The following is a 21521-nucleotide window of genomic DNA, read 5'->3' as shown; positions in this document are numbered from 1 at the left end:
GGGACATTGCAGACTGAAGCCTTGGACTCTGAAAGGCCCCGGCTAGCACCCCAACATTAATTCACCCCACCCACCACCCCCAGGACTCTTTGCCTCAAAGAGTAAGAGATTTAGCAGTGTTGGGTGTGGGTTGAATCAAATCCCAAACTCCTTGTCTAGTTCAGACCCAAGAGGCATGAGCCATTTCCACCCCTGGCATTTCCCAGGACAAGGTGGGATTCGAGGCTGCCGGGCCAGCTGCCTCCTGCCCCTGCCCAGCCAGCATTGGCTCCTGCCTGCTCTGCCCTCAACCTGGCCCTGAGTCCTGGACTCAGCTGCCCCTCCCTCCCCACTCTAGGCTGCTCTAAAAAGACCTTGAACCTTGAATTCCTATTTTAACTAACGAGAGAAGATATTGCAGACGTTCCAAGCCCGCGTTTACTTCACCAGGAGTGAACAAATTCAGTCCCGGCGGAGCCCTCCCCACTGTGAGGCACCCCAATGCGTCACCCACCGATCATCTGTGCGATGGTCTTCTCGTACTCAGCCACGATTTTCCTGCAAGAAGAGAAAGTGCATCAGCGCCATGACCTAGACCCACCATGAGGGGTTCACCTGGGCAGTACCTGGGGCAGGAGCTGAGCACAAGTGTTCTACTGTGTCCCCAAAGTCACAGCTCATAGGGTTCATGAGAGGCCCCAGGTGCAGGGGATACCTCCAGCCTCAGGCCTCTCCATGCATGCCACAAAGCTGTTCTACTTATTTAGTGCAAGGCCATACATATACACACACATACACCCCAAAAATAACAGAGGGTAGATTCACATACAAATATCACAGTAAATTCTCTCTCTCTCTCTCTCTCTCTCTCTCTCTCTCTCTCTCTCTCTCTCTCTCTCTCTCTCTCACACACACACACACACACACACACACACACACACACACACACCCCACATCACAGATAGTAAATTCACACATATCCCAAAAATCAGATGGTAAAGTCATACACATCCCAAAAATCACAGGTAGTAAATTTACACACACACACACATACGTGTGCGCGCCTCTCGTCACACCTTCACAAGTCCCCATTGTCTAAGGTCAGACCTTCCTACTAAGGAAGGTCGGAACCTTCTACCACCTTCACAGCCTGCATCACCTTAGGCCCAAGATCCCTCTTCCCTCTTTCCCTCCCTTGCTTCCTCCCTCCCTCCCCCTCCGTTCCCTTCCTTCCCACCACCTGAACACAGACTTCAAAAAAAACAAGCGTTCCTTGTGTGTGCTGGCCACCTGCCCCAACCCTGTTCTGACCCACTCTGTTAACTTCTCAGGATGTCAACCTCTCCCAGCTTGTCTGTTTCTCAAAGCCCGATCCAAAGACCATCTCTTCCAGGGAAATCTTCTCTGACTTCTCCCAAGTGCAAGCCCTACCCTTCCTGCACTCACCTCATTTCCATCACTTCCCTCCGGCTTTCTTCATATTTCTCCTTCCACTCGGACACCTCTCTCTCCTTGGTGAGTATCTGGCATTAGGCAGAAAAGCAAAGTGAGTCCCAAGAAACAGCTTCTGCTCTGAGTGAGGCACAGATGAGGCCAGGAGGTTGAGGGCAAATGAGGAGCGAAAACTTCCTACATCTGGGCCGGAGCAATGGAAAAGCAGAGAGGGGAGCCACTGGCCTTGTATGCGGTGACCTGAGTTCAATCTCTGGTGTCCCATATGGACCCCTGAACTCCTCCAGGAGTAATTCCTGAGTATTACTGAGTGTGGCCCCCAAACAAAAACCAAACAAATAAAAAAACCTTCCTGGGGCCAGAGCAATATCACAGAGGGAAGGGCATTTGCCTTGCATGCAGCCAACATGGATTTGATCTCTGGCATCCCAGATGGTCCCCCAGGCCTGCCAGGAATGATTCCAGGAATAACCAGGTGTGGCCCCAAAATGACAAAGCAGGGGACTGTACCCCCCATCCCACAAAACCCACTTTTACCCAACACCAGAGAAAGCCTGAGTGGGTCTTGATTTAACTGTGACCCCAAAGATTAAGACCCATGCTATGGAGCTGGAGACATAGCATGGAGGTAGGGCATTTGCTTTGCATGCAGAAGGACGGTGGTTCGAATCCCATCATCCCATATGGTCCCCGAACCTGCCAGGAGTGATTTCTGAGTGTACAGCCAGGAGTAACCCCTGAGCGCTGCTGGGTGTGACCAAAAAACAAAAACAAAAACAAACCAGAAAAACCAAAAAACCAAAAGACCCATGCTAGGGTCTGGGGAGTTTACTCAAAGAAAGGACCCACACCAGATGGCCATGTGTCCCCCATCTTCAGACCCATGGGGAGGGATATCACTCCTAGGCCCCTTCTCAGCCACCCACCTCTGCCCTAGCCATGTGCAGCGCCGAGTCCAGATCTGGTTGTGGGAAGAGGAGGCCCTCGGGCTTGTCCACCTCCGTGGGCCCCATGCGGGAGTACAAAGCGGTTTTGGAGATGGTGACATCTGTGGGGTGAGCCGCTTCCCTCTGCAGGCAGGTTCCAAGGAGAGAGAAAATAGGTTGTTAGTGTCCAGATGCCAGCAGGGGATAAGAATGTCCTTGCACAGAGGGAGGGCGGTCTGGATGGAGTGGGGGACTATTGGGACAGGGACTGGGCATCTGTGGGACTCAGGACAGGCAAAGAGACACTCTCAAGCAGAGCCTCTGGGTACTGGGCTTGTTTATCAGACACACAAGCCAGGGCCCAAGCCACAAGCCTCCAGCTCCCCTCCTGAAACATGCTGGGGTATAGCAATGCTGAATTCAGGTCTGCGTCAGCCTTGTCTTCAAAAACTGTGTTTTTAAAACTGTCCCCAGTTCACTGCAGGGCACAGAGGAGACTTTTAACTCTGACCAAAGAATGCAGTTTGCTCAGAGCTGAAGGCCTTGATGTGGTCTAGTGTCAGCACCAGCAAGGAAGCAGTTTCTGGAAAGGAACATCCTGGGTTCTAGACAGAGCAGTGTGTGAGCAAACAAGCTCCAGAGGATTTTCAGTCCTTTGCAGGACCTTCCCCATAGCTCCCAGCTTGCGTTCTGGCAGACTTTGGTTTCTATAGAGGAAGTTTTTAGACTCCAGGAGGACAGAGTTGGGGTCCCTCATGCTCCCCACACAAGGCCTGTCCTGTCCAGTGCACAGCAGACAGATGCAGGGTTAGGACATTGCGGGTGGCTGTGAGTCTCAATGGCAGAAACACATGAGCCTCAATGCTCTCAGTCCTGTGCAGTAATCGCCGCAGGGGGACTCCAGCCTGGCTGGATGGCAAATGTGGAGGCCTCCGCAGGACAATTTAGAGGAAAGGAAGGAAAGTGATTCTGGGAGCCCAGTGGAGAAGAGGGGGCACTCAGGGACGCCTGTAGAGGACTCTGGGCTGCAGAGAGAGCAAAATGTGTGAGCAAGGGACAGGGCTCAGGAGACCCAGCGGGACTGAATGGAGGACTGGAGACTTGTGATTAGGCCCAGTTAGTGTCACACATGCAGAATGATTCAGTGGTTTTTGGGGTCCTCCAGGAAGTGTGCAAGTGGCTGGGGATTCACTGCCCCGACTCCTGCTTGGTCTTGAGAAATGTGAGCCTGAAGATTGCTGCTGGCCTGAACCCCACACAAACCCCTCAAGAAGGGAACATGGTCTGTTCAGCCCAAGGGTGTACCCGAATGCTGCCCTAAAATTGAGGCTGCTAGCACCACAGCTCCAGAGTGAACCCCAACTTCAGACTACAAGGGTAGATGCAGCTAGCCCCAGCCCGCATGGGGGTTCACTCTGCTGCTGCTGAGACAGAACCAAGTTCATCCAAAGGGGTGGAGTGTTAGTACAGTGGAAAGGTGTTTGCCTTGCACGTGGCTGACCTGGTTCTGATCCCCGGCACCTCATATGGCCTGAGCCCATCAGGGGTGATTCCTGAGCACAGAGCCAGGAGGAAGCCCTGAACACAGCCAAGAGTGCCCCTCCCACAAAATACAGAGAAGCAAAACAAAAGTTTATCCAAGTCAAATTCTGAAAAGGGCGGGGATACAAATGTTCCTATCTGTTTCTTTGTTAGATAATATATTAGCTGATAATATTAAACTATGGGGCTGGACTGGGGCCGGTGTGATAGTACAGCCAGTGGTAGGGCATTTGCCTTGCACTCGGCCAACCTGGGACTGACCTGGGTTCAATTCCCAGCATCCTATTTGGTCCCCTGAGCCTTCCAGGAGCAATTTCTGAATGCAGAGCCAGGAGCAACCCCTGAGGGCTGCTGGGTGTGGCCCCAAAACAAACAAAAAATATAACAAAACATGGAGGTGGGGTGATAGCATAATGGGAGCCTTACCAACACACACAGCCAACCTGGGTCCAATTTCATCCCATATGATCTGTGAGCCCTACTCAGGAATGATTACTGTGCACAAAGCCAAGAGTGACCCCAGGGCACTCTCAGAGATGGTGGCCCCCAACACATTACATATAGAAACACACAATTTCAAAACAGAAGAACCAGGATATACCAGCTAACTTCTCAGATATGAAAAAAATTATTTCCGGGGGCTAGAGTGATAGCACAGTGAGTAGGGTGTTTGCCTTGCATGTGGCCAATCTGGGTTCAATCCCCAGAATCCCATAGAGTCACCTGAGCCTGTCAGGAGAGATTCTTGAGTGCAGAGCCAGGAGGAGCCTCTGGCTGTCTCCAGGTCTAACCCAAAAAACAAAATAAATAAACGAAAAGAAAAAAGTATTCTTAATGAAAGGGCTAAAGGATTCCCTGACCCTAATATGCCACCAACAAGCTGAAAGTGCAGGAGAAAATGAGCAAATGAAATATGAACCATACAGAAACCAATGCGCTTGAGCTGCCCAGAGTTAAGCAAGAATGGGATGGGAAAAAAAGAGAGAAAAGTGTTCCTAGTGAGAGGAAATGGATCCACCAGAAACAGAATCCCAGTAAGGCCCATCAGCAACATTCATGTTGCTCTGGACGAAGACACACAGGTGTCTGTGTTTGTCACTGGTGCTGAGGACACAGAGAGATCAAGCTCCATTTCTCTCATACAATCCCTACCTGCTACTCACTCCAGAGGGGCCCAAAGAGCCCCCAAATCACAAACTCAGTCAAGACAGAACAGTGGCAGCATAAAGGCACAAAGCCCGGGTGCCTGCTCCCACTGCCTTGATCCTGGGCCCCAAATCTCCATCCCTTCCTACAGCCCAGGTAAGGTCGCTGCAAGGATGGGGCCACCGTCATTCTGTCACACCACACAGCTGTCCTTGCTGCATTCACACCTGCTGTCATTGCATGGGACCAGGGCCAGAGTCTTGCCTGGGTCATGCTGGGGTGATGATAGAGAGGAGGGAGGGCCAGGAGGCAGGGAGAGGCTGGCCATGGAGCATGGGGGCAAGCCAGGCCAGACAAGGCCAGAGTGCCAGGCCTGGTAAGAGCCTCCACATGGGACTCTGGAGTTCTCTACTCACATGGTAAATGAAGGATGACGGGTGACCACTTCCCAGTGGCAGCCTTAACTTTGGCTTGACCTCAACACTGCCAACCATGGCCATAGAGCCCCTGTACCTCTTCAGCCATCGCCTTGTAACTAAATGTCGGAGGCTTTGGGCATCATGTGTGAAGTGAGGAGGGGCTGCATTTGCTGAGAACAGTATCAGCTTCTGGCCAGTATCTGCACCCCCTTGCTAACCTGCTCTTGGGGGGTACAGGTGGGTCCCCCAATCCTTTCCACCAATAGGGAGCCCTGGTTGAACCCCGAGGGGCTACTTCATCAGTAGCTCAATGCGGGGAAAGGAAATTACCCCTATCTAGAAGCAGGAGCTGGGGGTTAGGGGGCAAGAAGGCAATCACAGGGGATGCCAGCAGGAGGCATCAATTTACTTTTTCTCATAGGGAAAAAAAGTTTTGCAGGGAAACCACCAGCCACTGGTTAAAAGAAGCAAACAATTTTTGCAGGGAAAAGAAGGGTTGGATGACTCAATTTAGCTGCACCATTTTCCAACTACTGGGCAAGCTTCAAGCCTTCCTTTCTACTCTTCCCTGCTTCCCCATTTCCACTCCTCCATCCCCTGCTATGTCTGCACCTGGGGTCCTTTTTCTTGGGGTGATAGGATTTCAGACACAAGCCAAGACCTTCTGCCACCAGCACAGTGCTCTGGTTCTGCGCCTTCTAGAAAAATCACACGGGGTGCACCCCACACATCAACCCCGGCCGGTGGTTAGCAAAGCTGCGGGGTCACACACAGCAATGTGGCAGCGGCAAACCGGTACCTTGGGGGGTTCCTGGCGGCAACGGGAGGCCAGGGCCAGCTGCCGGGCCAGCTTCAGGGCTTCGATCCGCATGACAGCAAATTCTAATTCCTCCTGAGATTGGGGCATGGGGGCAGACCATGGGGAGCAGCGGGGCAGCACGAGAGTGGGTGAGGGCAGGCCCTCTGCGAGCCCTACCACATTTTTGCACCCCCCATTTTCTTAGGAGAGAAATTTCTGCTTCTTTGGGAATGTCTGTCAGGATGGAGACCATCCCGCAAAATGGAGCCATTCTGTTGGGGTTTGGGATTTTAATGGGAGTAGACACTTTTTCCTGCTCATTTTCTTCCTGATTTCTGTCCTTTGTGTGGAGGACACCTAGCCGTCCACAGCCCGGGACAGGACTGTGTCTCTCTAAGCCAAAGCTTGCTCTCAACTTTCTAGCTGGAGGCTGTGGGCTTCAGCTGGCCAAGTTCAAACTCGGAGCAGACAACTGTTTAGGCTGCAGACGCCAGCCCTGGTCCAGATGTTCCTTCTGGGGGCCCCCCAAGAGAGCACTGAAGACATAAATAACTTGGCTCCACGGTGAGGTAACATGCTCGGTGGCATGAATGAATAAATTCCAGAACCTGCGTTGAGGGTTCTGGAAACTTCTGAAAAATGGCTGGGAGGGAGGGAGGGAGGAATGGTCCACTTCCACCACCACACACCCAGACTGTGTCTCTTATGTAGGCCACATTCACAGCAGCCCTGTATGAAACCTTTGGAGTTTGAGGTGTCTGGGGATGGTTCATTCTCTACTGAGGTTTCTCACAAATTCCCCGAAGATCCCGGAGGGATATTGTGGAAGGGATATTGAGTGGGGAGGGGAAGCTACAAACCTGCAGTTTCTGAGCAAAGACTGGGGGATTCTTTTCTGCTAAGTCGGGTTCCAGATAGTCAAGTGCACCACAGAGCGCGGCTGGATGGGCCAGCCTGCTGAGGAGAGCGTCAGCAGAGGCAAAGGAGCCCTCGGGAGCTGGCTGCAGGCAGAGCACCGGAAAGCAGAGGAGAAACAGATAGACAGAGACAGGTTCAGGAGAGGACCCTGGTTGGCGAGACTAAGGGCAGCATCAGCTGGTGCAGAACTGTTCTCCCGGCTCCATCCCCCTTTGACTATCCTGGGGCACCCCCACGTGCCAGCCCCCTTACAAAGGACAGCTCTGGGGTCCTCCCCACCCCCACACCACTGGACACCTTCATCCCTTAGCAGGACCAATGTTCTTAGATTTTACTCATTTAGAAAAAAAATCTTAGTGTGCTGGAGATGCACTCGTTGGTCCAACAGGATCCACCAATCTGATGCCTCTTGGGGCAAACAACAAAGGAAGTTAAAGGCTGGGAAACAGCATTTTCTGAACAAGGGAAAATGGGTTTGAGTAAAAATAGGACTTGGGTAGCTCAAAAAGATGCATGAACGATGCAAGGTCCCCGGACTCTCTGAGGGGGAGGGAGGCCAGAATCCTGCCATCCAAATGTACCACGTGGTGCCATTTATTCCAAACCCAACTGCCAGTCACCCCATAGGTGCACCAGATGCTGCCTGAGAGAAGGGAATGGCTACTAATATGGACCAAAAAGAGTAACATGCTAAAGTCCAGAAAAGATTCTCCCAGGGGTGCTAGCAGGGAGGTCAATGAGACGGAAATGAAATCCAAAAAGTTCAGCCCATTTCAGACTATCTGGGTGTGCAGAGAAGAGCGAGGGGGTCCTTGATCCTGCTCTCCAAAGAGGAGGACCATCCCCCTGGCCCAAGAAAACTAATGACCCTGTCTTCTGCTTTTGTGTATGGAGAAGGGTTGAGCTGGCCTGGTCCAAGCCCACAAGGCAGGCTAAGGATTTCAATGAGACTCAGTCTCTCCCATTTCAGCTGTGGGGCTCCTCGTTGAGATCTGGGGTTCCTAGGGCACAAGCCAGGCCCAAGGTGCTAGAGAGGAGAGCTGTGAAGGCTCCCAGTGCTGGGTCCCCCACTCCGCCCCACCTGTTCTGCCCCACTTACGATTTCCATGGCCTCCGAGGGGTCATCCATGGCCTCCAGGTCTTTCCGGGCCGCTTTCCCAGGGCCCTGCAGAGGTGACTCCTGCCCGGGGAGCAGCGGTCGGGCTGTGGGCTGCTGGGTCTTCGCCCCCGCATTCACCAGGGCTTCCGTCTCCTCGAAACTTGAGCTGAGGAAGCAACAGGCACCTTGAGCCTTCTTAGTGGGGTGAATCTGGGTCTTGGCACTCCTCCCGGTCCTGGATGCCCAGGACTGACTCCTGAAAACAGGTGTGGAAGGCCACAGGACCACCAGGCTCATCCCAGGAGCTGCTGTCAAGTGACTAAGGGGCAGAAACTCCGAATTAAGCAGAGTCAGCCACTGGGTTATGTGTCCAAGGCAGAGCCTGATGTTGTCTCCCAGTGTTTCCAGTATGAGCAGACAAGGAGCCTCTGAAGACCAGGAGATGCTGCTGGTATGGAAAACTTACCACAGGTCTAGTAAGGGCATTGCCGTTACTCTAAGTATGCATCGTTCTCATCATCATCAATGCTTGCTCTACCATCATCCCCATCATCACCATCACCCATCATTCCCCATCACCATCACCATCATTTGCAACCATCCATCATTAACAGCCCTACTACTACCACCACCATTAACCACCATGACACGACCATCATCCTTGTCACCTCTACCAACATCCATCCCTCCATCACCACCATCTTCTCAATAGTATCACCACTACCACCACCACCACCACCTCTAGGGCACAGGGTTCCCCATGTCTACCACACAGACAGGAGAAGTTGGTGAGAACAAGAGCCTCATGCAATCACCCTTAAATCCCATCAGGGTCACTTGTTTTTGTCACTTTCACCTTTCCCACAGGACACTGCGGCCCAGAGTGTCAGTAAATCTGGTCAGATCACTTGCAGTCAGTGGGGGCCCCAGCCTGTCAGTGCTGCCATGTGGCCTCCTGAGGGACAGATGGTAGCACGTGTGGTACAGAGGTCACATGAGCAGGGCTCATCTATGCAACTGGCCAGGGTGGGGAGACAAGGATGGCAGTACCTGGGCAGTACCTGGGACCCACCTCCCAGGAGACTCACCCTGAACATGGCGTTGGGGACTCAGAGATCCGGGCGGGCGGAGACTTGACAGGGCTCTCCTGAGACGCATCAAACATAAGGTACAAGGCCTGCTTCTTGGGGGCCTCGTCATCCTGCTGGGGAGTGCAAGTACATGTCAGTGTGGCCAGAACATGGCTCAGAGAAAAAAAATCAGAGCCCTCCCTCCCAAGAAATAAGCAGCTTTGGAGTGGGGGGGACCTAGGAGCCTCCTCCAGAGGAAGCAGTTCCAGGGAGCAGAATGCATTTTTCTCCAGCCTGTGTTGCCAACAGAGAGAGCATCAGCATAGGGGAGCATTGAAGGGGAGAACAGAAGGGAGGACTCAGTGTGGCTAGAGTGAGTCGGGGGTTGGGGGGCTGAGCCTGAGCAGAGCCAGGAGATGGAATGGCCCAGTCTGCGGCCTGACACAGAGACCCACAGTCCCTGGGCCCATGATCGAGATGGAAAAAGACAGAGGTGGGGGCACCATGCCCAGTTCCGCCATGTGTTCACCATCCGGGGTACAGTCCTGCTACTGTGACAGCCATGGAGCAGCAAGGGCCTGTGCAGAACTGAAGGTTTCAGTGCCAGTGGCAATTGCACCAGGGAAGAGTCTGCTGTGGCCAGCAAAGAGAATAAAAAGGGGGTACTCAGGGGTTGCCACCCTTGGTGGATCACCATGCCTCATGTGCTCATAGCCCCCACAGGTAGTAGAGTGGTTAGAACATACAACATGTGCCCAGCCAGGTTTAGTTCCCAGTTCCCAGAATTCACTGGGTGCAGCCAAGGATCAAAGACCCCTGTAATCCTGACCCCGATATACTGTAAGGTGGTCAGGTGATTTGGCTTTGCAGTGGCATAAGGGCACTCTCAGGCCCCAGCATTGAATCTTCAGCCCAGTTAGCTGAGACGTACCAATGGGGACCCCATATGCCTCCCCATAAAAGTAAGAAAACAAATGTTGGGAAAAGGCTGTTTGTCCAACCTTCTGCTGTGACCCAAAGCAGCAAACTGAAGAAATGGAAAACAGGTAAGAGTGGACAGACTAGAAACATCCAACCACCATCTGCCTACTTTCTCAGAGTAATCTCTGGTGAGTTCTCGGACCACAGTCATCCCCACTCACTCCACATCTAGGCCCTAAGTGGAAGAGGAGGGAGTCCCAGCTCCCCAGGATGCCTCACACGTGGGAGGAACCTGTCCCTTGCTGGGCCCAGGCCAAGGGACTTACAGGTAAGGAGGAGCCGATCTTCTCCATATATTCGATTTCATATGCGCTTCTGTAATCCAACTCTGCAAAGGGAACCAAACGGGAGGTGAGGCTAGAGGGAAGGGCAAAGTGGGCTGAGAAGAGGCACTGAGCTTCTCAAGAATGGCCCCTGGCTGGAGCTTTGCAATCTGGGCAGGAAGGGCGGCTCCACCCAGCTACCACAGGAGCCAGAACTCCTGCTGTTCAGAAGTGGGAGCAACTCAGCAACATGTCAGGGCAGGCCCAGATCTCTGTGTTGAGCATGAGCCTTCAGACCAGTGTGCATATGGCATGTGGACTGTATGCCTGACCGTGATGTATGCATGTGATATGCTTGTTGTCTGTGCATGTATTCCATGTGCACATGGTTTTGAGTGACACAGACCCCTTATAGACCCTGGATGGCCATAAAAGGGGTCTGTCCCTTTAAGGGCTGAGAAATTAGTTAGAAAAGATCCCCTGGTGACTGAGAGGCAATTGCCAGGGGGCTGGCTATAAAAGTGGGTTGGGGGGGGGGCTATTTCTCCCAGATGCTGGCTACATTTCCTGGACAGCTTCATTACAAAAACTTGTTGGCTGGACTCGACTCTTTGCCCTGGTCCCAACTTCAGTTCCCTCTCTCTGTTCAGGGGTTGGCTGTAAGGCTCTGGCTTCCCTACCCTTCTTATTCCCAGTCTCCAGAAAAACCCTTTTTTTTTTTTTTTTTTTTTTGGTGGTTTTTGGGTCACACCCGGCAGTGCTCAGGGGTTATTCCTGGCTCCAGGCTCAGAAATTGCTCCTGGCAGGCACGGGGGACCATATGGGGCGCCGGGATTCAAACCGATGACCTCCTGCATGAAAGGCAAATCCCTTACCTCCATGCTATCTCTCCGGCCCCGAAAAACCCTTTCTTGTCAGAATTGTGCCTGGCAGATGGCTCTGGCACACGGCATGAATGCATCTGCATGTATGTTTGTGATGCATGTGCATATGGCTGGTTTTCTCTGACCATCTCACGAGTGACACAGAATCTTCCCACAGCTTAGGAACATGAAGAGCTGGGTGCGATGCTGTCCTGCCTGAGAAGCCCCCCAAGCCATACCCTGTGCCACGGAAGAACAGACACTGTTCCTATCCTGTGGTGTCTGCGCAGGAAAAGCTCAGTGACATCCAGAATATTTCCCAAAATGCTCCTGCATCTCTGAGGCCAGTTCATGTTTCAGCCACCAAGAAGTGAAGGAAATCCAAGAAGTAAAGGAAATGTCCATTTCAAAGGGATTAGAGGTTTTTTTTTGGAGGGTAGGATGTACATAATACTCCTGGCTAGGCTCAGAAATTATCCCTGGTGGGCTTGGGGGATCCTATTGTATGCTGGGGATCTAAATGGGTTAGCAGTTGCAGTTTGCAAGGCAAATGCCCTCCTGGCTGTGCTATTGCTCCAGCCCCAGACTGGCTGGAGACTTATAGTTGCAAAGAAACTCCAGAGCTCCCAGGGAAACCCACATCTGTCTCAAGGATGGACTGTCCTGGGGACCTAGCTCGGCATCCAGTTGAGACCCTGGGGCATCTACTCTGAGTTTCCAACAGTCCTGGCACAGCAGACAAGCTGATAAGCATGTGCAGGGGCTGGAGAGTCTGGGGTTAAGGTCTCGCATGTGGCTGATCTGGGTTACACCCCCAGCACCACTAGGAGAGACCCCTGAGCTCAGAACAAGGAATACTCAGGAGGCCTGAGCAACACTGAGTGTGGCCCTAAAACTAAAACCAACCAGTGCCCCCCCCCAAAAAAAAACTTCCTGAAAACTATGAAAACAAAACAAAATCCAAAAAAGGACAATAAATAACCAAGTGTCTGTTGAGTGACAGCAAAGATGCTGCCCCATACCCTTCCCTCAGAGAAATTAAGAGATTTTCAAGGACCATCCAGGAGGTGGATTGAAGTCAATTGCTGTCAAGGGGTTTCCAGACAGTGGCAGGAGCAGTCTTGGGGGCCATGTGGCCCCCACACCATGGCTATGGTCCTGGCACCTGGTCCCTCTCAGCTTCAGTCCACAGCACTGATGAGGGAGTCCTGAGTAGCCTCACAGCCACTTCTCTAACCTCACCTGCTTCCCCTCAATATGAGAACCCCAGGGCCTCACTGCCAAAGGACCCTTAACAGGCCTTAACCAGGCTACAGATTAGCAATTTTTCTTGGAGCCAGAGCAATAGTGCAGGCTAATGCAGGAAGTTTGAAGGGGACACATTCTGAGAGGAAGAGACTGAACCTGCAGGCAGCTCCCTCCACCCACCCATGTAACACCACAGGGCACCCAAAATGGCCAGAGGGGAGGGTGGAAGGTCCATGAAGAGAGCTAAGAGTTCCTCATTCCAAGCAAAGAAGTGTTCACACTTGATCAGTCTCATCTCGACACCCACCCCATTCTCAGTGACTGCAAGAAAGCAAACAGAACAGAGAACAGCTCAAGTACAGGAATGAGGGCTGGAGTGGGGTCGAAGACCTCACAGGAGGTGGGTGTGGGGCGAATGGCAGGACTAAGGGCTCCGGGCTATTTCTAATCCCCTTCTCCCTTCCACTCTCCTAATAGGAATGGGACTTGGCTGACAGAGTACAGAAGCGTAGGAAGACTGAGTCCATCAGCACCCAAAGCCCCAGGCATGCTGCACTCGCGGAAGCTGAACTTATTTCTGGCCAAGAATCAGGCCAGATGCTGAGACTAAAGCCAGGCGGAGGTGGTGGCTGCAAACAGGATGAAGCGAGGTGCCCTGAGTCAGCCCTGGTTTAGGATTTGTGGGTCAGACAGGGGGAACCATGGACAACAAACAGTCTCCCTAGGAGCTCGGGACCTGACAGTCTGCTCCCTCGGAGCTGTGACCATCTACCAAAGGGCAGGGCCAAGGGTGAAGGGTGCTTACAGTAGGCAGGGGGTGTGCAGCGCAGGCATCTTAAGGATCGAGCAGGCTGGGGTTCTCAGGCCGTGCGGAACACTGCTGGGCAGTAGCCCTGAGCATCTTACCTGGCTGAGAGAGGCCTCTCCCGGCCTGCAGCTCCCTAGCACTGCGGTGCTTACCCTCCGAGGGGGACTCGAACTTGGTCTCATTGACAAAGGTGGACAGGTCTGAGGGTTGTGGGTAGTCCTGCTTGTCGGCCTCCAGCTCCACCGTCATGCACGTCCACTTCTGGTGGGTGACGGCCAGTTTCTCTTCGTCCGTGGCATGCACCACGGCAGAGATGACGGGGGGTGCCTCTGGGGTCCCCGCTGGCGTGGGTTCCTGTGATGACAAGGGAGGCTGCTTCAAACCTCACCCCCTTCTCCAAGGCCCCAGTCACCATGACAGACACGACTCAAAGTGGACATCAGGCAACAGTATCATTCCAACCCCCTATCCTGCCCATGACTATCTTTTCCTGCTGGTTCATTTTAGGGGATGACCACGGCTTTAGGGAAATGAAACTAGAGCACAAGCCTGCCAGACAGGAGACCTGGGTTCCATCCCCAGCACTGCAGGACCCCTTGAGTACTGTTGAAAGACATCCCCAAACACACCACTATGGTCCCCAAACAAAAAACAAAATCAGGATTTGCTTCTGTTTTGAGAAAAAGGAGCAAAGCTGATTGATCTACAGCTACTTTCACAAACAGCTCTAGCTCGTCCCCAACACAAAAGAAAAAAAATGAAATGGTTTTGCTGGGTATCAAAATATGCATTTTGGGGGCCGGCGAGGTGGCGTTAGAGGTATGGTGTCTGCCTTGCAAGTGCTAGCCAAGGAAGGACTGTGGTTCGATCCCCCAGCGTCCCATATGGTCCCCCCATGCCAGGGGCAATTTTGAGCACTTAGCCAGGAGTAACCTCTGAGCATCAAACGGGTGTGGCCCGAAAAAACAAAATATATATATATATATGCATTTTGTTCATTATGATCTAAGAGTGTTCTCAAAGAGCCTAAAGGGGGAGACAGGAAGGGGAGAGAAATTGGGAATCTCATTGTGGACTGAAGGACAGAACCCCCAAAAGACTGTAACTGAGATATTTCAGTTAGTTATTGAAAGGCAGAATGGTCTATTGGTTGTTCCAGCCACTGAAATACGTAATTTGGAATACTGCACATCTATGTCAAGAAAGCCTTTTGTAGGGCCCGGCGATGGCGCTAGAGGTAAGGTACCTGCCTTGCCTGCGCTAGCCTTGGACGGACCGCGGTTCGATCCCCCGGTGTCCCATATGGTCCCCCAAGCCAGGAGCAACTTCTGAGCGCATAGCCAGGAGTAACCCCTGAGCGTTACCGGGTGTGGCCCAAAAACCAAAAAAAAAAAATATGTTATTTGACAAAAATGAGTATAACGATAAGTTTCCAATATAGAATCTTATATGTGCATTATAGTTCAAGTATTTACTTAAAAAAAAAAAAGGGGCTCCAGCTATGGCGGCACCCATAGGAGCTGTACTAGGTAGGGCCTTCACACCCTCGGCCTGTCCTGGGGGTCCAGGAAAAGTGCTCAGCTCCTTTTCCATAGAATGGGGCCCCTGACAGGACATTCTGGGTCTGTGACAGAAAAGTAGGGGCCCCTTTCTTGAGTCCTCACCTGGGCCAGGGATGCCTAGCTGTGCTCAGGCCTCAGGGCGACAGAGCCCATCTGCTTTCCTGAATGAGCTAGCATGGATGAGGAAAGTGCCAAAGGGCTAGCTAATGCTATCTTGGGGTGATGAAGAGTCACCTCGAGTGCTCTGCCCTCTCCCCTGCCTCACTGGGCGAACATGGATTGTGGAATAGAGATGGGTCAGTCTCACCAATGGCCAGAGCTCACAATTGGACAGAGCCACGGGCCCCATTGGCCCATGTTGGGGGTTGGGGGAGGCACCGTGGTTTCCATGCATGAGGGGCAAACACTGAGAGACCCTCCGTGGGTGAAGAGGAAGATGGAGACAGGGCAGAGAGGGAGCACCCTGCCTCCAGAGGGGGAAACAATAGAAACCTGAGGTGAGTGTGCTGTACCTGAGAAGGTGGGTCAGACAGAGGAGACCGTTTTGGCGACTTTTTCACCCTAAATGTGTCACTGGAAGAAAAACAGAAAGTGTGAATACAACCAACAGGTAGAGAACTTTTTCCAGAACTTTCCAGAGCAGCCTGCAGGAAGCCCTCACAGAGATGCCAACTGATAAACTGATCCAAAAAAGCAGGATCCATTGAGCCCCGTGGTCTGAAGGTGGAAGGTCAGAACCCACCGAGGTGATGTGGGGAAAGGGAAGCAAATAGGATCCCCTCAGACCTGACCCCAGCAGCCTCTGCCAATAGCAGGAGTCTCACAGATGCAGGGAGATAGTTCTAGACTGCTAAGTGGGAGCCCTGAACTTCATTAAGACCTGCTTCATCCGATTTAGACTTCAAACTATCTGGGGGTGTGGCGGTGGGGCGATAAGCTAAAACTATGGCAAAAAGAACCATGTAGCACCACTGTTAGTGTTTTTATTTTATTTTTATTATTTGGAGGGGAGACACTGTTGGGTCACACCTGGTGGTGCTCTGGGGTTGCTTCCTGTATCTGTGTTCAGGGGTAACCCCCAGAGGGATCTTATAAACCATAGGCAGTGCTTGGGACTGAGCCAGGATTGGCTGCATGCAAGGCAAGCGCCTTAATCCCTGTCCTATCTCTCAGGCCTAAAATGTCTCTTTGGAGAAAGGCACCTCCAGGGAGGTGATTCCTCTATCTTGTCTTTTCCCTACCCAGGTGGACAGCCCTGTTCATGTCCAGTCTTTTCCTTCTTCTTTGTCCAAGAAACTGGGAGGGGAGGGTGACATCCGGCCATGGAGGCCGCAGACTGAGCAGAGGACAGAGAGGGTCTTAGAACCCTGCTGGGGGGGCCGGAGACATAGCATGGAGGTAGGGTATTTGCCTTGCATGCAGAAGGATGGTGGTTTGTATCCCGGCATCCCATATGGTCCCCCGAGCCTGCCAGGAGCGATTTCTGAGCATAGAGCCAGGAATAACCCCTGAGTGCTGCCGGATGTGACCCAAAAATATAAAAGAACCCTGCCGGGACCTGCTGACCTTTTAACCTGGCTCCTACCCCCACAAAAACCTAGGCTTGTGGGGGGGGGAGGGGGAATCCCTGACTTGAGACCACCACAGCCATGTGCAGTGGTCTTCAAATTATGGCCCACAGGTCAAATATTGTATTTGTTCCCGTTTTGTTTCTTCACTTCAAAATAAGATATATGCAGTGTGCACAGGAATTTGTTTATAGTTTTTGTTTTTACTATAGTCCAGCCCTCCAACGAACTGAGGGACAGTGAACATTTAAAAAGTTTGAGGACCACTGCTCTAAGGCATCGGCTGGGCAATTGGGAACTCGGCAATTGACTTCCCACAAATAAAACTCAGTGGCAGGGCTGGGGGCAGAAGGTTGCATCATCCACCACACAGTGGTTGTGGGAAACATGTACATATTATTATTCATCATGCACATAGACATGGAGCTTAGCGGGTATGTAATAGCCAGGAACAGCTTCTGGGGCAGCTGAGATCCATAAACAGGCAAGAACAGGCAGCTCTGTAAAAGTGGCACCCTGTGGGCCCGGAGAGATAGCACAGCAGTGTTTGCCTTGCAAGCAGCCGATCCAGGACCAAAGGTGGTTGGTTCAAATCCCGGTGTCCCATAGGGTCCCCTGTGCCTGCCAGGAGCTATTTCTGAGCAGACAGCCAGGAGTAACCTCTGAGCACCGCCGGGTGTGACCCAAAAAAAAAAAAAAAAAAAGTGGCACCCTGTGGAGATGTCCCAGAACCGTACCAGCTGAGGCCCAGGGAGATATGCTCTGCTCCAACCACACTTAACAGGACCACAGCCCCTTGTACTCCCCCAAATGCCAGCACCTAGTTGGTCCCAGGCTCTGTAAGGGCGACACTGGCTCACACAGTCCTGAACTGTCCCTGCGTGGCAGGTATTTTTCCCAGGCTTTGATCCACTTGGTCCCAAAGTACATGACAGCGGTGACCAGAATCAGGTCAGTCTGGGACTGCTTGGGCTCTGTCTGCGAGAGATTTTAGCATGAGGCGTCATGGGGGGTGATAGCCAGTGGGTTCCAGGAGAAGGGAGGGTCAGGATGAAAGGGAGCCCAAACCAGGGTCTCAGGTATGGATAGACAGCCAAGATGTAAGGGAAGAGAAGCTGAACTCGCAACCAGCAGGCAGAAGCAGGCTCCATAGACAAGCAGGGTCACAGCGCTCATCACCAAGGGATAGACCACAGAACCAAAGAAGCAGGTGCCAGCAGCCAAGGGGGTGGAGGAGATGAAAAGCACCCAGGAGGCAGAACTATGGAGGCTGGGGATATGGAGGGGAGAAGGGGCCAAGCAAGTGCATTGACTTTACTTACAACAGAGAACACACAGACATCACATCTTCAACCATCCTACGACAGAAGACAAAGAGAGACAGACAGACAGAAGCCACTGATGGAAGCTGCATCTGTGAACCCGCCCAATTCAAGGCCTATGTGACTCCCAGATTCAGAAGTCACTAATGGAAGCTGCATCTGTGAACCCGCCCAATTCAAGGCCTATGTGACTCCCATATTCAGGGTCAGAGGTCAGGGGTCAGAGAAGTAGCTGCCCTCTCTGTTCCTCAATCCCGTCAGACATTGCAGCCAGCGTCACCTGAGCTACAGGTGATGTGGAAAAAAGGGGACCCCAGTCATGCTAGCTGGGACAGGGGAGAAGAAGCATCCTTTGAAGGAAGTGGACACCCCCCCCCCCCCCTCAACTTGGTTTTCAGCCTTAGATGGAGCTTCTAGGCTTGGGTCTGGGCTGGCAGACTTGGCAATTCCAGGCTTGGAACTAAGCTCCCTGTAACCCCTGCTGAGATGTCTCAGAAAGGCGATCCAAGGGGTTGATATATGGGGTCTGCACATTGGGCCAGGACTGTTCCCTGCACCCCACAGATTGAGACAGGCCCAATTCCACCACGAACACCCCCGTTCAGACTCTTCTCTGGGAAAGCTTTGAGAGGCCTACAATGGCAGAAAGAAGCTGTCCCTCTGCAGTGCCATCCTGGTCCACTGAATCACCCCAAAGCCTACAATAGACCACAAAGTCTTGCTCAGCCCTGATTTGTTTGACATGAGTGCAAAGGGAAGAGCTGGAATTCAGAAGAGGGTCCCAGGTTGGAGTAGGGTCTGAGGGTGGGTCCCGGAGAGAGAACAGTCAGGAACCAGGCCATGAACTTGCCCCAACTCCTGACATAACCTCCCAGGCCTGTAGAGGGCTCTGGACTCACAGGGGCAGAGGCCACTAGAGAAAGGGCTGGAGAGCAAGGAATGTTTCTTGAGATGTCTGGGCAGTAGGAAGAGTTCCCTCCCTAGAGAGCCTGCACTTTGAGACTAGCACCCCAATAATGCACAGGTGTGAATCTTGCCTGAGGATCCTCCCAGCTCCTGGGTCAGCTAGAAGGTGGGGTGTGCCTGCTCAAATTGGGGCTCCCATACCCTTGATTGGTGCTCATTCATGCTTCCACCGGAAGGGACAGTGGGATGAGCATTTCCTCAATGAGAGGGTCCCTGTACCCTCTGCCATGGGTCCCCGGAATAGAGGTGAAAGTCACATAAATGGGGGGCTACAGCATGCGGGTATGGGTTCAGTCAGTAAGAGCTGGTAAGAAGACACTGACCACGGACTGACTGAGGCAGAGACTGAGGGTTCGAGACAGAGAGGAAGCAGGGGCTGTCCAGTCTGCCAACACAAGGGGCCAGGACAGCCAAGGCAGGTGGGGTGCAGGCCTCTTCGTGTCGGGGTGAGCACACAGCCCGCCTCCCTCTGGCGCCCCACACCCTGGAACTTACGTCTTCAGGGGCGCCTTCTTCTTCTTGGCTGGCTTGCTCGGCCCGTCCCCATCCATGCCGTTGGCATCCCCGCTGCTTGCCGGGATCTCAAAGGAAGCTGGGGACTTCGGGGGCGAGCTAGGGGGCTTAAGGGGCGGCTGGCCAGACTCGGCGGCCTCGTCCACGGTGTCGGGGCCAAAGCCGTAGGGCTGTTGGGGTAGTTTGGGGGACTCCTGCATTTTCGAGGTGGAAGAAAAAGGGTTAAAGTTGGGGTCGTCCCATTTGTCGATGTCAAAGGTGTAAGTACCTTTGGCCAAGGGGATGTCTCCAGGGTCTATGGGGGAGTGGCTGGGTGAGGCGGGCGCCACCTCCACCTTCTCCGCTGCGGGCACAGGTGCCGCAGTCTTGGGCTTCGGCCTCCGCAGGGGCATTTTGGCAACCGGCTTCTTGCCAAGTTTTTTGGCAGGCAGGGGGCTTTCCTGTGATGTGTCCCAACTCCCCTTGTCCTCGGAATAGTCAAACTCCAGCCTCACGGAGAGGCCTTTGGCCGGGGTGTCCTCGTGATCCCCACTCTCTGCTGGGGTCTCTGCTTGGGTCTCGGGTGCAGTGGCTGGAGGGGGAGGCTTCCTGCCCACGGGGGGTGAGTTCTGCACCCGACCACCACCAGAAGGAGAGGGGGCAGCCTCCCTCGCGTCCCCCGAGTCCTGAGGGCAGGCGGTTGAGGGCACGGCTGGGGGTTCTGGGGCTACGACCTCTTCCAAGAAGGCTGACTCGGACCCTTCGGTTCCCGCAGGTTCCGTGTCTGTCGGGGCCAGACTCTCCTCCTGCTCAAGGGCTGGGATCCCCTCGGAGGGCGTTTGCGGGGTCTCCTTCAGTGGGGGACTGTCTGCGAGCTTCCTGGCGGCAGGTTTCTTTTTGAGGGATGGTGGCCTCGGCTTTTTAGTTCGCTTCAGGGTGCCGGTGCTTGGGGTCTCTGGGGCCGGGGCCTCGGCACTGGCCAAGCTCGAAGAAGCACCATCGAAGTCGCCAGCTTGCAGGCTGAGCGAACGGGACAAGGCAGCCTTAGCTACAGGCACCGACTCAGAGGACTTTCTCCGTGCGCCTGCAGGGCATTCCTGGTTCTTGGGCTCCGAGGCCTGCAAATCATCCACCAGCTCAATGCTGTCGAAGTCCAGGTTGTAGGCGCCGCTGCTGGCTATGGGCTTGTCCTCATCGAAGACGGCAGAGAAGGAGTGGGCTGGGGGCCGGAACGGGCTGCTTTCTACAGAGCCACACCGGGGACTGTCAGTAGCAGGGGCAGGTGGTACAGGCTCAGCACAGCATCCTGGGGATGTGGAGAGAGAACTGTCACACAGGGCCACAAAAGGACACATGCTAGGTCAGGCAATGACCCCTTTACCAGGGGACCACACACACACACACACACACAAGGCGCCATTGGCATACCTTCACCTGGCCATCCTTAGTTGTAGACCCAACAGGGAATCACCCCTGTTCCCTCTCAACTGAAAATGGGGTGATGGAAGGACCAGTTCATGTGGGTTTCCCGCCAAAAGTCACGTGCCAGGGGCTGAAGCAATAGCACTGTGTGTAAGGCATTTGCCTTGCATGTGGCCGACCAGGGACAAACCCAGGTTTGATCCCTGGCATCTCATAGGGTCCCCCAAGCCTGCCAGGAGTGATATCTGAGTGCAGAGCCAGGAATAACCCCTGAGAACTGCTGGGTATGGACTATAAACAAGCAAAAAAAAAAAAAAAAAACATCAAAAGCCATGTGCCAGGGGCTGGAGCATTGGCCCAGTGAGGAGGATTCAATCTCCTGCATCCCATAAAGTCCCCTGAACACCGATAGGAGTGATTCCTGAGTGCAGACACAAGAGTAAGCCCTGAGCACGGCAAGTTGTGAACTAAAAATGTAAAAAAACAGTGCCAGGTCATGGGGGTGGGGGGTTTGGGGGTTCAGCAAAGAACAAAAGGCCCAAATCCTCGCCACTTGAAATTCTCACTTGTACCCCAGAACTGACAAGAGACCCCAAACTTACCTGGACCATCTGCTTTTTTGTCCTTTTCAAAGACAAAATCCATCTTCTTTAGGATGTGAATAGAGTGCTCCCCA

General features: G+C 53.2%; 1 protein-coding gene across 9 annotated transcripts in view; it reads right to left on the bottom strand.

Moving 5' to 3' along the window:
• TACC2 (transforming acidic coiled-coil containing protein 2) overlaps positions 1 to 21521 on the bottom strand; it is a 46166-nt gene that overhangs the window by 6492 nt on the left and 18153 nt on the right. For 2 of the 9 annotated variants that reach the window (XR_007490692.1, XM_049764415.1), the window contains exons 3-13: positions 19427 to 20729; positions 17966 to 18001; positions 15588 to 15648; positions 13612 to 13867; positions 10608 to 10659; positions 9369 to 9497; positions 8281 to 8446; positions 7124 to 7264; positions 2358 to 2501; positions 1426 to 1502; positions 494 to 537 (exon numbers count right to left, since the gene is read on the bottom strand). Coding sequence is in view for 8 of the 9 variants with exons in the window: in XM_049764415.1 (XP_049620372.1) it covers positions 494 to 537; positions 1426 to 1502; positions 2358 to 2501; positions 7124 to 7264; positions 8281 to 8446; positions 9369 to 9497; positions 10608 to 10659; positions 13612 to 13867; positions 15588 to 15648; positions 17966 to 18001; positions 19427 to 20729 (2409 nt within the window). In the remaining variant the exon portion in view is untranslated. Of the gene's footprint in view, positions 1 to 493; positions 538 to 1425; positions 1503 to 2357; positions 2502 to 6263; positions 6357 to 7123; positions 7265 to 8280; positions 8447 to 9368; positions 9498 to 10607; positions 10660 to 13611; positions 13868 to 15587; positions 15649 to 17965; positions 18002 to 19426; positions 20730 to 21521 lie in introns of all 9 variants that reach the window. The other 7 variants (XM_049764418.1, XM_049764421.1, XM_049764420.1 and 4 more) reach the window with 7 other exon arrangements.

This window comes from Suncus etruscus, chromosome 17 (assembly GCF_024139225.1).
Source record: "Suncus etruscus isolate mSunEtr1 chromosome 17, mSunEtr1.pri.cur, whole genome shotgun sequence".
Classification (NCBI taxonomy): domain Eukaryota; kingdom Metazoa; phylum Chordata; class Mammalia; order Eulipotyphla; family Soricidae; genus Suncus; species Suncus etruscus.
Note: the sequence above shows the minus strand (reverse complement) of the source record. Positions and strands in the feature narration are given on the sequence as shown.